The 11,927-nt window shown below is 40.9% G+C and overlaps 4 protein-coding genes across 4 annotated transcripts; 1 reads left to right on the forward strand and 3 right to left on the reverse strand.

Moving 5' to 3' along the window:
- Positions 1-30: 30 nt before the first annotated feature.
- LOC108088422 (nucleoplasmin-like protein) lies at positions 31-1,228 on the reverse strand. Its single transcript, XM_017186183.2, has 4 exons — positions 1,094-1,228; positions 804-949; positions 303-470; positions 31-242 (listed from the first exon to the last, which is right to left on the reverse strand). Exons 1-4 carry the CDS (start codon positions 1,113-1,115, stop codon positions 108-110), a joined length of 471 nt encoding a protein of 156 aa, XP_017041672.1. The 5' UTR covers positions 1,116-1,228; the 3' UTR covers positions 31-107.
- Positions 1,229-1,452: 224 nt separating this feature from the next.
- On the forward strand, positions 1,453-6,793 carry LOC108088423 (nucleoplasmin-like protein). Its single transcript, XM_017186184.1, has 3 exons — positions 1,453-1,569; positions 1,788-1,921; positions 6,115-6,793. Exons 1-3 carry the CDS (start codon positions 1,548-1,550, stop codon positions 6,415-6,417), a joined length of 459 nt encoding a protein of 152 aa, XP_017041673.1. The 5' UTR covers positions 1,453-1,547; the 3' UTR covers positions 6,418-6,793.
- LOC108088414 (sodium-independent sulfate anion transporter) lies at positions 2,358-6,032 on the reverse strand. The gene is made up of 8 exons (XM_017186172.2): positions 5,468-6,032; positions 4,336-4,635; positions 3,941-4,281; positions 3,567-3,876; positions 3,210-3,512; positions 3,008-3,153; positions 2,766-2,948; positions 2,358-2,692 (listed from the first exon to the last, which is right to left on the reverse strand). The coding sequence occupies exons 1-8, from the start codon at positions 5,481-5,483 to the stop codon at positions 2,483-2,485; spliced, it is 1,809 nt and encodes a 602-aa protein (XP_017041661.1). The 5' UTR covers positions 5,484-6,032; the 3' UTR covers positions 2,358-2,482.
- A 66-nt stretch (positions 6,794-6,859) lies between the features above and the next one.
- On the reverse strand, positions 6,860-11,789 carry LOC108088415 (4-hydroxybutyrate coenzyme A transferase). Its single transcript, XM_017186173.2, has 5 exons — positions 11,295-11,789; positions 8,119-8,511; positions 7,655-8,059; positions 7,307-7,573; positions 6,860-7,240 (listed from the first exon to the last, which is right to left on the reverse strand). Exons 1-5 carry the CDS (start codon positions 11,473-11,475, stop codon positions 7,053-7,055), a joined length of 1,434 nt encoding a protein of 477 aa, XP_017041662.1. The 5' UTR covers positions 11,476-11,789; the 3' UTR covers positions 6,860-7,052.
- Between the last annotated feature and the right edge of the window lie 138 nt (positions 11,790-11,927).

An 11,927-nucleotide genomic window follows, 5' to 3' on the forward strand; every position in this document is an offset into this window, starting at 1 on the left:
CTGTTTGTTCTAAAAAAATTTAATGGTTGGTTTGGTTTTGTTACCTTACGGGGTTTTTTTTTATTTTCTCGGATCAATTCTTTAGCTTACTGGAGTGTAATGTACTTCTACTTCTTTTTATTGCTCTTTCCGTTTGTCTGTGGGGCTGCATCCTCGTCAAATTCCAGTTCGCTATCTTCCTCTTCATCCGAATACTCCTCGTAAATTTGTCCATCGTCAAACTCTCCAAAGTTCATCTCCGCCTAAAGAAATTCATACTTTTTATTGACCAGCATATATAATGATCGATTGGTATAACTCACCTTGCCACAGACGTAGACGGGTCCAGTGCCCTGCACCAGTTTGAAAGTCACTGATCCGTTGGGGAACTCAACATTTGGCCTTAAGCTACGGGTTTCGCCGACCTTCAGTACGGCAATGGGAATCTTCACCGTCTTCTTCTCACCATCATCGTTTATGTTCGTCTCGGCCTGTTAAAGATAATAATTATAAGTTGTTGACTTTCCCAAAGAATCTTAAAGGGGTACATGATTTGAAAATTGTCTTTATATTCATCAATACAAGAAACGAGCACAAAATTCATTATAACGAAAATTAATAGAACTTTTTTCTCGAAGTTGTTTACACTTTACGAAATCTATATATGTATAACTAAAACTAACTACTCAAAACCTTATTATCTGCAGATAATAAGTAGATCGGCCATTATTATCAATGGAAGGGTATACATACAAGGACAAAAAATGCGGTTCCGTGATTTATGAACGTAGGCTCAAGATAGTAGGCACATTAACAAGGCTCACCTGTACAACGTTGAACTCGCCGGACTTTGCCTCGGGCCCGAGGGAAATCTGTTTAATTATAAGCTTGTGTGAGTGGACAATATACTCCTCTGGTATATCTGGTACGTCGAACTGGGCGATCGGCTCTTTTTCGCTGAGTGTAACACCTAGAAAATGGACGTACAGGAAAGGGAGGTTTTAATTTTGGACTAATTTTTTGCCGGCTAGAGGATCTCAAAGTATCACCACTTGAAATCCCTCTCGGGGGCTTCACTATAGAGCTCCACCAAGTAGTAAATCCAAATACTCACCGTAAAACGACTCGGATTCCATTTGTAAGCCTTGGAACACAGATGTACAGTCAATTAATAATGGAAACTTTTTGTACCCTACACGTGCCCGTAAAACGGCGATGGCTGCAGTTTTATGAAGCGTTGAGTGGTGTTGGTAAACGTTTAAAGTCTTTCGAAGCGCGTTATTATCGATGTTTGGAATTAAACTGTAAAGTTCTTGATTAAATGGAACCTTGACAGTAAACTATTTCAGACGACTACCTAACATTAGTTTAATATGTTAATCAAGTTCACGAAGGGCGTCGATCGTCTTTTATAAATAAAAGTAGTAGCCCTGCGATAGTTACTTATATCGATAGTTTGTGTTCCCGTAACCATGACAACCCTGCTGCATCTACCATTTTGCAAAAGATTTTGCTCAACACGTGTTCGCCGCTGTTTCGTGTGGATTTAATATTAAATATTACCTACAATGGTTGAGGAATCATTTTATGGTAATTACAATAAATATGAGCAAGTATACGGGCGCCCAAAAAGGTTGAGCATAAGCCGGGAAAAGGTATATTAACAACCGAAAAAGCGGAATGCCTGTGACGCTTGCCGGTGTTTTTATCCCAAGGTTGCCGCTGGCCAATTTGTGTGTCTGGCCCCACACTCCCTCAATTTCGGATATGGGAAAAATATATGTAATTGGCATTATATTTTTATGCAGGAGTCACTTTGACCGCCGAAAACGACAGCGTCACGTGGGATGTGGACGAGGATTATGCTCGCGGCCAAAAATTGGTGATCAAACAGATCCTTCTTGGCGCAGAGGCCAAGGAAAACGAGTTCAACGTGGTCGAGGTGAGTGCTTCTTTATATGGTGTATTTTGGTGTGGGCATTGCATGTAATAAATCCCATAAAGTTGTGTATGCGCGCGCCGGTTGGTGTCGTTTTTTTTTCCCCCATTTTCCGGCCGGCGGGGCAAGGACCGGTTTTAATTTTTTTCCTCGTTTTGGGTTAGGGTAATTTTGTCTGTACATCTGCAGACTGCAAAGTTACCAGCCCCCTGGTTTCCCTTTTGCTGTACTTTCGCATTCGGAAGTGGCTGGCTAATTGTACTAGACTCATGTAGCTTACTTTCTACTTTATATGTATGTACTTTTAAACAAAGCTACATATGTGCCTACATTGCGGGAATACATTTTAAATATTTCATTCCAATTTTGGTTTTAAATATTTTCCAAATTGTTTTTTATCTATGTGATTGTAAAAGTTCTATTTAATTTTAAATAATGTATTTTTTTATAAATTCAGGGGCAGAAAAAAAAATTGATTAAATAGTTTCTTGCACTTTTAACGAATTTTTCCCATCACTGACATCTCTGTACGCACAAAGGTATGACAAGACAAAAGAGTGTTCTTTATTGACTCAAGTCAACATCAATACACGAAACGGCTGCCTCGCCATTCGTAATTGTTTGCATTAGGTCGGAAAAGCTTTTCGAGAACTTGAACATACTGCGCAGCTTCCTATCCATTCGGCAAATCACTCCCGCCGCCTGGATGCTCCAATTCCAGCAGACCATATCACACTGCAGCAGAGCGAGATCTTCGTGCAGCGATTTGAGGTTCTTTATAAAGGGGAGGAAAGAGATTCCGGTTCAAAGGTCATAAATCACACAGAAGCGTGAAAACAACACTCACCAATGCCACGGTCGTATCAATTGAGGCGATCTCGTGTCCCTTAATGAGCACCAATGTGGTGGGGGTGGCACCTTCCCTGTTTCTATCCGTCACGTGAGACATAATCGTGATCTTCAAGTACTCGGCTGCCGCATAGTCCACACTGCCCTTGAGATCGGCTATGATTACTTCGATGCCATTAAACTAAGGGGATAAATATTAAAATTATTAGCTCATTAAAGTTCATAGGTCATATTTCTTACCTTTTGGGTCTCCAAATTAAATTGCGGCTTCATGCTCTTATATAGCAAAAAGAGAGCATTAAAAACGATGCCTACCACCATGCCGTACTCCAAAGTCCAAAAGACGCAGGTCAGCAACGTGACCAGAAAAGGTAGCATATCACGCTCTAAAAGAAAGCATGAGTTATTTAAACAATATTATCTCCAAATGAAATGAATTTACTTTTTGCCCTCCAAATCTCGCCAATAGTCTCGTACTCCACCATAAAGAGCATGGCCGCTATTATAATGGCTGCCAAAGTGGCCTTGGGAATATAGGCAAATGTGGAGGTGAGAAAGGCCAGGGTCAAGAGGACAATGGCACCGGTAACGGCTCCACCTAGGGGAGTCTTGACCCCACTCGCATTGTTAATTGCTGTCCTTGTAAAAGATCCCGTGATGGGCATAGACGAGAAGAAACTGCTAAGGATGTTGCACATGCCTAGGGCAATCATCTCCTGCGAAGCGTCCAATATCTTGCCCTTTGCTGAAACATTAGATAAAGTAAGTGGGTTTCAAATGGATAATGATGCACACTTACAGAAAGCCTTTGCCACAGCTATGCTCTCTAAAATGGAAAGTAGCGGTATGGATGCCAAAGCACTTCCAATATTCGAAATCATGCCACCAAAGTCAGTGACTACTCCAGTCTCTGTGTTTTCCGTGTGAAAGGGAGGCACCTTAAATGGCGGCAAGCCAGGAGTGATGCTGCCGCTGACTACGAAAGGCAGTTTTCCATCTTTTTTCAAAAGATAGCATAGAAGAATTCCTACAAACACGGCCACAGCATTTCGGGCAATCGAAATATACTTCCACATGATCTTTGGCCCAAAAGGCATGTCTTTTAGTTGCTAAAAGTATAACATTTTATGATGTTTATTAAACAGTTTATAGGAGTTAAATTTAAATCCTTACCCTCATCAGCAGCAAAAGTATCAATGTGCAGCAACCGAGGATGACATCATTTCGACGTGTTTCCGATATGTGACCAAAGAAGTAAATCCAGCAGTTTAGGAACCCATTTGCACTACTGCTAATGCCAAAGAGACTATTAATCTGACTGGTGGCAATAGTTATGGCTGCTGCCATCGTAAATCCCGTAGTGACCGGCACAGAAATAAACCGCATAAGCACTCCGAGATTGAGCAAACCCATAATAGTGATAATGCAGCCGGACAGAAAGCAAAGGAGCACCGCATACGCTGGATTGCCATCCACATATGGTCGCACCATTAGCGCCATAATGGCTGTGGGTCCTATAACATAACGATTTGAATTACTCAGCCACGTCCTGAGACCGCAGTACTCACCCACTGTGATGTCCTTGCAGGTTCCCAAAAATATGTACACAAATCCACCCATAAAGGCTGAGTAAAGTCCGTAGGCAGCTGGTAGATTGGCCACAGCAGCGTATGCTATGGCCTGTGGCACCGCTGTAAGACCCACGGTTAGACCCGCTACCAAATCCATGGCCAGGAAGTTCCACTGGTATTTGGGCAGCCAATAAGTGACGGGCAGATATCTGTGAACCGATCGCATGCTGCAGCAACTCCGGGCCTTGGAGCCCACCGTTCCGCAAACATTTGGCAGGCGCTCCCGGTAGAGATCATCTAGAAACACATTTAGACAATAAAGTGGGTGTACCTCAGGTGGGGTTCTTTGATGAAATCTTGATATCCCTGTTGTTAAGTGGGTTAGTTGATTGGAAACGCCTCTTCGAAGTTCACATATTCATAATCTCCACACATGATCTGAAGTGCCTAGATGGTTTTCTATGGTTCGACAGTCTTGTGACTTCTGGAAAATTTTTTAATGATGTCGACAAGCTGATAGACAAGTTCATCCACAGCAACCATTTGATATCTCAGCGCCAGCAAGCACTTTGGACTTTTTGGTTTTTTTTTTTTTTGTGATTCATAATAAATTAAGTTGTCTTTAATATCTTAAATATCCTTGACTAGTTTTATAATTTATAAATCTAATTTATTCGCTATGAAAATTTAATTTTGCTCTTTCATCTTGGCTGATAGACAAGTTTATCCTGGGGAAAAGTAGCTTGTCACTGATAATACGGAGCACCAAAATAACACTTTAAGCTTGTGGATTTCCGTGTCTAATTACGTACTAATTACACAGCATTTGTCATAAATTGTGTAGACGCAAAACACCTTTGGTACCTCCAAGATCATTATTTAGTTTATGTCTCGCAAGATTATTAGACTGATGTTAGTTTTTTTTTAATGTGATTAGGTTTTTATTTGAATACACTTGATACACTTTGTATTTCTTCAAAGATACCAAATCTTGAGAGATAATACTATTATAACTAATATTGGAAATTAGTTTTCATTTCCGCGTAATTTTGATTTTCACTATAATAAGCTCTCATTGAATTCGCCTTGCTTTCACTCATCCTCTTCAGTTAACACGCTTTCCACTTACCTTCATTATCGCACATGCCGACAAGATCTGGAAGGCACTTTACAATCGGTGGGAGTTTTTATTTGAATTACACGTTGTGGGTGATTAATTAGCGGGCACTCGTTAGATTCGCACTAGCTAGACTTGGATTCAGATGAGCCTGCCTGCAGTTTGCAAGGGAACGAACCGATCCGCTCCAGCGTGGGCAGACGAATGGTCAAGCGGCCGTCAGTCGACGGGGTTATTACTGCAAAACGACTGCGCGAAACATGTGAATGCGTAGGCAGTTATCATTTGACAGTTCAGTTAATTTTTGGGCAAGGTGTTCGGCAGACAGAGATTGGAGATAAAGGCGAAGACTGCAGAGTCGAAAAGTAACGAAGAACTTCGTATTATCTACTTGCTCAGATCCAAAATAAATGTAATCTTTGTTTTTAACAACTATCTATGGCCACTTGAAAAGGCCTATGGCGGGAATCTATATGGGTCAATCTTTTCTGCGGATCTTGTTTTGATTACTTTGTGCAGGCAAATAGAAAATTAATGAATTAAAGTCAAATACTCATTCTTAGCTTATAAAAATATCCGCAAGCTACTTGAAATGCCTCTGGAGGAAATCTACCTAAACCAATCTAACCATTATCTATCTTATCTTTCTTATTTTTTAGGTTAATACACTGAAGGACTCCGTGCAAATTCCGATCGCTGTCTTGAAGGCCGGAGAGACGCGTGCTGTCAATCCCGATGTGGAGTTTTACGAGTCCAAAGTGACGTTCAAGCTCATCAAGGGCAGCGGACCCGTGTACATCCACGGGCACAACATTAAGGACGATGTCGAAGTGGTTGACATGGAGGAGGAGGATGAGGAGGACGACGTGGCCGAAGATGAAGAGGATGAGCACCCAAAGAAGCGCGCCAAGATCGAAAACGCCGCCGATGGTAAAAATGCCAAGAACAACAAGAAGAAGTAAACAGCTAACCGCCAATCATCCATCGAGGTTTAAGCAAGCAACGTGTAGATTTTAAAACAAAAACAGTTTTAGGCCCTATATTACAATACGATGCATACTGAGAATACCATCTAGTTCCTTTTGAACACCTCCTTTTACATTCAATTCAAAGACAACGTTGTGTGCTCGGTCGTGTTATCCTAAGCGAATGGTCTGTCACTCAGCCAGGAGTTCGCTCCCCGTTGGGAGCAGATCGGACTGTGACTGATCGGACGGACACTAATCGAACACACAGATTTGTATATATATTAAAATATAACTAAAGCTAAGCCGGACTTCCTGTACGCGCCTCCTTCATATTTGCAGTATGAAAATAAACTGTCGTCGGAATACAAAACATATTGCATTTTATTTAAAGAATTTACTGATTGATTTAAATTGAAATCTGGCTAGTAGAAGAAAATGCCTTTTTAGTAATTTTTCAGTTTTATTTCTCCCATGGTTTTGGTTCTCATCAATTGAAAGATCTCTTTTGGTAATGCTATATAAGGGCTATCATGATTGCAGTTCTATGAAGTGGATCAAAGCAATTTCGGGAATGCCTTCAAAGATTGCGGGTTGCTGCTCGGCAATAGTTTACTCTAGGAGTTCAGTGCTTAGTTCGGTGATGGCATGACCTTAATGCGCTCGAAGGCTTGCTTCTCCAGGGATTCGCGGTGCTTGGGATCGGCAATCTGGATGAGCTCGTACATCCTCTGGCGCACGTTCTTGCCGAAAAGCGAGGCAATTCCGTGCTCCGTGACGACGTAGTGAACGTGGGCACGCGAAGTGACGACGCCAGCGCCTGAAAGGAATCGAGATTAAGTAAACCTTTTCTTCGCTTTTTCAAAGGAAGCATTTAGCTACATACCCTCCTTCAGCGTAGGTGAGATCTTGCTCTCGCCCTTGTTGGTGGTCGATGGCATGGCAATGATGGGTACACCAAGTCCGTCCAGACCCTCAGCCGCTCCACGAATGAAGTCGACCTGTCCGCCAAATCCAGAGTAGAAACGGGAGCCGATGGAGTCGGAGCAGACCTGTCCAGTCAGATCCACTTCAATGCAGCTGTTGATGGCCGTCATGCGGGGCTGCTGTTTCACAATGCTGGTATTGTTCACATAGTCGATGGCATACATCTCTGAAAATTCCAAAATAATTAATTATTTATTTCTAATTATTTTATTGTATGCTAATTTTGGCATTGCACCAATTTACGTACCGATGAATGGATTGTTGTCTACAAAATCGTAAAGAGCCTTGTCACCGATGAGGAAGGAGCCCACGATCCTGCCCTGGTGCATCTTCTTCTTGCTGTTGGTGACACATCCCTTGCGTACCAACTCTACAACTCCGTTGGCAAACATCTCGGAGTGGATGCCCAGATCCTTGTGGTTGTGCAAGGCGGCAAGAACGGCGTCAGGGATGCTGCCAATGCCCATTTGCAAGGTGGCACCATCCTTGACGAGGTTTTCCGCGATCAACTTTCCAATCTTCTTCTCCACAGGAGAAATCTCACCAGTTCCATGCTGAGGCAAATCATCATTTACCTCGATGGCGTAGTCAAAATGCGACTTGTGGATAATGGCATCGCCGAAAGTGCGCGGCATCTTGGGGTTGATTTGAGCTGGAAGAGAAAAGTCATTTAGTCTCAGGAAAATAATATGTTAAGCTGCCCAAACTCACCAACAATTAGCTTCGAGTGCAGTAGAGCAGCACGCACACAATCGACGCTGGTGCCCAGGGAGCAGTAGCCATGGTTATCCGGCGGCGAGACGTGGATAAAAGACACATCGGGCTTTACGATCTGCTTGTAGAACAGCTGTGGGATCTCGTGCAGGAAGATCGGAACATTATCACCACGTCCCTCGGCCACCGCTTTACGGACATTGGCACCCATAAAGAACGAGTTCGAGCGGAAGATGTCCTTGTACTCCGGCTTGGCGTACTCCCCAGGACCCTCAGTGTGCATATGGCACACCGTGACGCACTCGAGCTTGTTCTCCTTTCCGTGCTTGGCCATCGCGTTCAGCAGGGCCACGGGCGTGGAGGCTGCTCCGCCGGCAAAGACCGTGTCGCCTGGATTAGAGGGTGGAAAACCACAGGGTTTATTACAATAATTAAATAATTTGGAATAGGCTGCTAATGAGCTAACCCGTAGATATTGTACATTTTGTGAAACGTTAATTACTTTAGCATGCGTCTTATCTATATATATGCATGTCGTTTACTCTAAGAGGCTACAATTATAGGGTTTCTATTTTGATTAATTTAAAGATTTGATTATTCGGCATCACTGGTAAGAACATTCTTCATACAAATTAAATTAAACTCCTGGGGGAACAAATTGATTTGAGCAAAATCATAAAAATTGTTTCCGATACGAATTTATAAGAAATCGTGAGTTTGCTATTAAAGCTTTTAATTTTATTAAAATTGTCTTAATATAGAACACTAACAAAGAAATGCTTTTAAAGAAGCAGTGAACTTATTGATAATTGATTCTAAAAATAAAAAAAAAACATTTATTACAAGTTTTATAAATTTTAAAAATGATATGCAGAGAACTATGTGACCTATGCAAAAATATGAAAAAACTATGTTGCGCTGGTCATGATTCCTTTAGGTTTTTTGTTCAAAGGGGTGGGCCAGAGATTTCTATCTGATCATTCGCTCTTTAAAGTCTTAAAAGTCTTAAGCGTGTTAAGTTAGATTCTCTCGGGAGCTTTAAAGCTATATCACACATATATATTTATCAGCAAATAGTAGGACTGATTGCCAGAATGCTAAGAGTGGGGGAGCTTGTTGCCTAGAAACTCGTGATAATGAATGTTTGTAAATAAATAATACCGGTTTCAATGTTGGCATTACATGGGTAAACATTCTGACAAAACCAGATTAATTGATAATCACAAAGAAATGTACATTTTGCATACAGATTAACTTGAATAACTCGTAATATAAGTAACAAACTGTGGAAGACAACATATTAAAATAAATTTTTCAAATTAAAATAAATAATTGTTAATCGTATAAGTTATTGTTATAAAGCAAAGAACAATTAATACTTTGATAAATTTACAAAATTTATATCTTTTTAATGTCCACCTCATTGCATCTGAATCACATGAATACTACTTTGCCAGTCTATTTTAATTTCACCCTCAAGGGGCCGGTATGCTAGTGTATTTTTGTAGGAAAAACTGGCAAGACCAATGGTGGGCAAATAAAATCAAACGAGCCCCTTCAACTAGAAATCGTACGATAAGTGTGATTCTTATCGGTAGACGTCTGACCACGTCGACCATGTCAAGTTCTCCATGAGCTTTTTACTTGAATTATTTACTAATTAATATTTAAAGTACATATATTGCAAAAATGTAATCCATTTCTTTTTTCCTCAGCTTTATTAATCTAGTTCCTACTGTACTAATTATTATCTGCCAAAAACGTGCCGAACGAAAAAGTTTTCCAAATCAAATTACGTCGCAGATTTGGCATAGCTCGTGTTGGCGATTTTGGCTAAAATTAGAGATACCGATTTTGTGTGACGTTTGTGGGTCGCTGCGATCTGCCACTCCCCCTCTGAAGACCCACCCCCCTCGAGGTGGCCTATAATATTTATCAATTTGCATGGACCTGCTGATGAGAGGCCTTAAAAGTGCTAAGAAATTAAGATATTTCGTGCGTTGTGGGCGTGTCCGAAAATTTGTTTGTATCACAGGAGGTTGCCATATTCAGACCAATTGAATTTAATCAAAGCAGAGGGCCCCAAAAATTGTCAGGCAGAGAAAATGTCAGATCATTCCTATCTTTATATTGTAACATAAATATTATCTAACCGCTTATAGCAATGATAAGAAGATTAATAAAATGTACCCAATTTTTGTTAAACAAAAAACATTTTTTATTAATTTTGTAGGTCACTTTTTGTGCTTTCTCCAAAGAATCCATAATTCTTTCAATGACAGCACACACACAAGTTCACCTGCTAATATAAGTTGCATAACCTTGCCTCCATATAAAGCAACGCTAACTACTAAATGGCATATAGGGTCTTATCAGCACGACAACCAAAGGCCGGTTGTGTGGATAGACTTGTTTATGAGCAGTTGTTCTTGCCACTAAGCTGAGCTTTGAATCGCATTTTTCTGTTGTTTTTGTTGTGCTGTGCCAAGGTACAAAGTACAACTTTCGCCTGGAAACTCATCTACAGAGCTAAATATATGCATCTATACATGTGTATAAATATCAGAATTTAAATATGCACGCACAGCTGTTTTTGCGGGATTAGATTATTATAATTTACATTTCTAGCATTTGCTGCACTTGGTTTTAAGTATAGTAACATGCAAGTAACCGATAAAGAAAATGATAAAGTAAAAGTGGGGATAAAGATATCAGAACCTTCTGAAAGAAAGTTTTTTTTTTGCTTTTTTGATAAGAATACAAAGATATACATAAATTGTGACTTTTCTATTGTTTGATTTCGAACTTTAAATAACTTTAGCTAACTAAAAACCCAACAAAACAATAAAAATAATAATTTTCCTTCGTATACCTGCTTTCTTTCTGCCGCTCTAATCACGGGCAATCAAATTCCATTCTTTTATTTATTGAGCACCCTGTAATTGGCCTTCCCTACTATGCGTTTCAAAGTAGTTTGAATTACAAACACACATGGGCTTACATTTGCATGCCCCTCAACCCGAGTGTTCCCGTTTTCATTCTGTTTCCCTAAGCAGACCCACTAGAATATTACATAACCAAAAGATTGCAAACACAATGGGTTTAATAAACCAGCAACTTTTCGGATTGGGTTTCTTCTTGAGATACAAAAGGGATAGGATGTAGAGACTCACCCGATTTGACGCATGCCACGGCCTCTTCCGCTTTCACAATTGGAGGCTCCCGGGCGATGGGATGCGACAGTTCCCGGACATAAGTGAAATAGTTGTTTTGGGCGGCGACCGTAGATGCCGTCGTCGCTGTTTTCAGCAGGTTGCTCAGCTGACCCACATGGCGCGCCAATTGCTTGCTCATAATGGTTTTTATATATAATGTATGTCCTATAAAAACACACACCGAGAAGGGCTAACGAACAGTACGCGGGATGCAAGAGTAACTGAGTGGTGGGTTTCGCTCAGGAAATTTTAGACTGGTTGGGGAAGTTCCGTCCACTGCGGCACCAAATTTGCAACTGGTTCGCGGTCGCAAACATAAGCGGCAGAAAAGCTTTTCGGCAAAAGCTATCTTCCGATCACACTTACGAGCTCCTATCCAGCCCACTCTTCCTTTCGCGTTTTAGTTCTTGTACTACTCATTTATTTACCTAGTCTTTTTTCATCATGGATATTGATAGGTTGCAAAATGTGTTTTATGCCAAAAATGGTTTTAAAATGTCATAAAACAACTAGTTTGCTGTGTTGGAAAACGTACGCGGTTTTCGATAGTTTAAAAGCCTGCGGTTATCGATACTGTGGAGCGATGTCAGT

The sequence above is a fragment of the Drosophila ficusphila genome, unplaced genomic scaffold (assembly GCF_018152265.1).
Source record: "Drosophila ficusphila isolate 14025-0441.05 unplaced genomic scaffold, ASM1815226v1 contig_791, whole genome shotgun sequence".
Lineage (NCBI taxonomy): Eukaryota > Metazoa > Arthropoda > Insecta > Diptera > Drosophilidae > Drosophila > Drosophila ficusphila.

What these genes read in the sequence shown, in the direction of transcription:
- LOC108088423 (XM_017186184.1), top strand. Translation starts at nt 1,548, where the DNA reads ATGGTTGAGGAATCATTTTATG. An exon ending in GGTTGAGGAATCATTTTATG is followed by an intron (nt 1,570 to 1,787) that starts GTAATTACAATA and finishes ATTTTTATGCAG; the next exon opens with GAGTCACTTTGACCGCCGAA. An exon ending in ACGAGTTCAACGTGGTCGAG is followed by an intron (nt 1,922 to 6,114) that starts GTGAGTGCTTCT and finishes CTTATTTTTTAG; the next exon opens with GTTAATACACTGAAGGACTC.
- LOC108088422 (XM_017186183.2), bottom strand. Translation starts at nt 1,115, where the DNA reads ATGGAATCCGAGTCGTTTTACG. An exon ending in GCGAGTTCAACGTTGTACAG is followed by an intron (nt 471 to 803) that starts GTGAGCCTTGTT and finishes TATCTTTAACAG; the next exon opens with GCCGAGACGAACATAAACGA. An exon ending in CCGTCTACGTCTGTGGCAAG is followed by an intron (nt 243 to 302) that starts GTGAGTTATACC and finishes GAATTTCTTTAG; the next exon opens with GCGGAGATGAACTTTGGAGA.
- LOC108088414 (XM_017186172.2), bottom strand. An exon ending in CGAGATTTGGAGGGCAAAAA is followed by an intron (nt 3,154 to 3,209) that starts GTAAATTCATTT and finishes GCTTTCTTTTAG; the next exon opens with AGCGTGATATGCTACCTTTT. An exon ending in TTAATTTGGAGACCCAAAAG is followed by an intron (nt 2,949 to 3,007) that starts GTAAGAAATATG and finishes TTATCCCCTTAG; the next exon opens with TTTAATGGCATCGAAGTAAT.
- LOC108088415 (XM_017186173.2), bottom strand. Translation starts at nt 11,475, where the DNA reads ATGAGCAAGCAATTGGCGCGCCATGTGGGTCAGCTGAGCAACCTGCTG. An exon ending in GCACTCGAAGCTAATTGTTG is followed by an intron (nt 8,060 to 8,118) that starts GTGAGTTTGGGC and finishes TTTCTCTTCCAG; the next exon opens with CTCAAATCAACCCCAAGATG. An exon ending in CTCACCTACGCTGAAGGAGG is followed by an intron (nt 7,241 to 7,306) that starts GTATGTAGCTAA and finishes GATTCCTTTCAG; the next exon opens with GCGCTGGCGTCGTCACTTCG.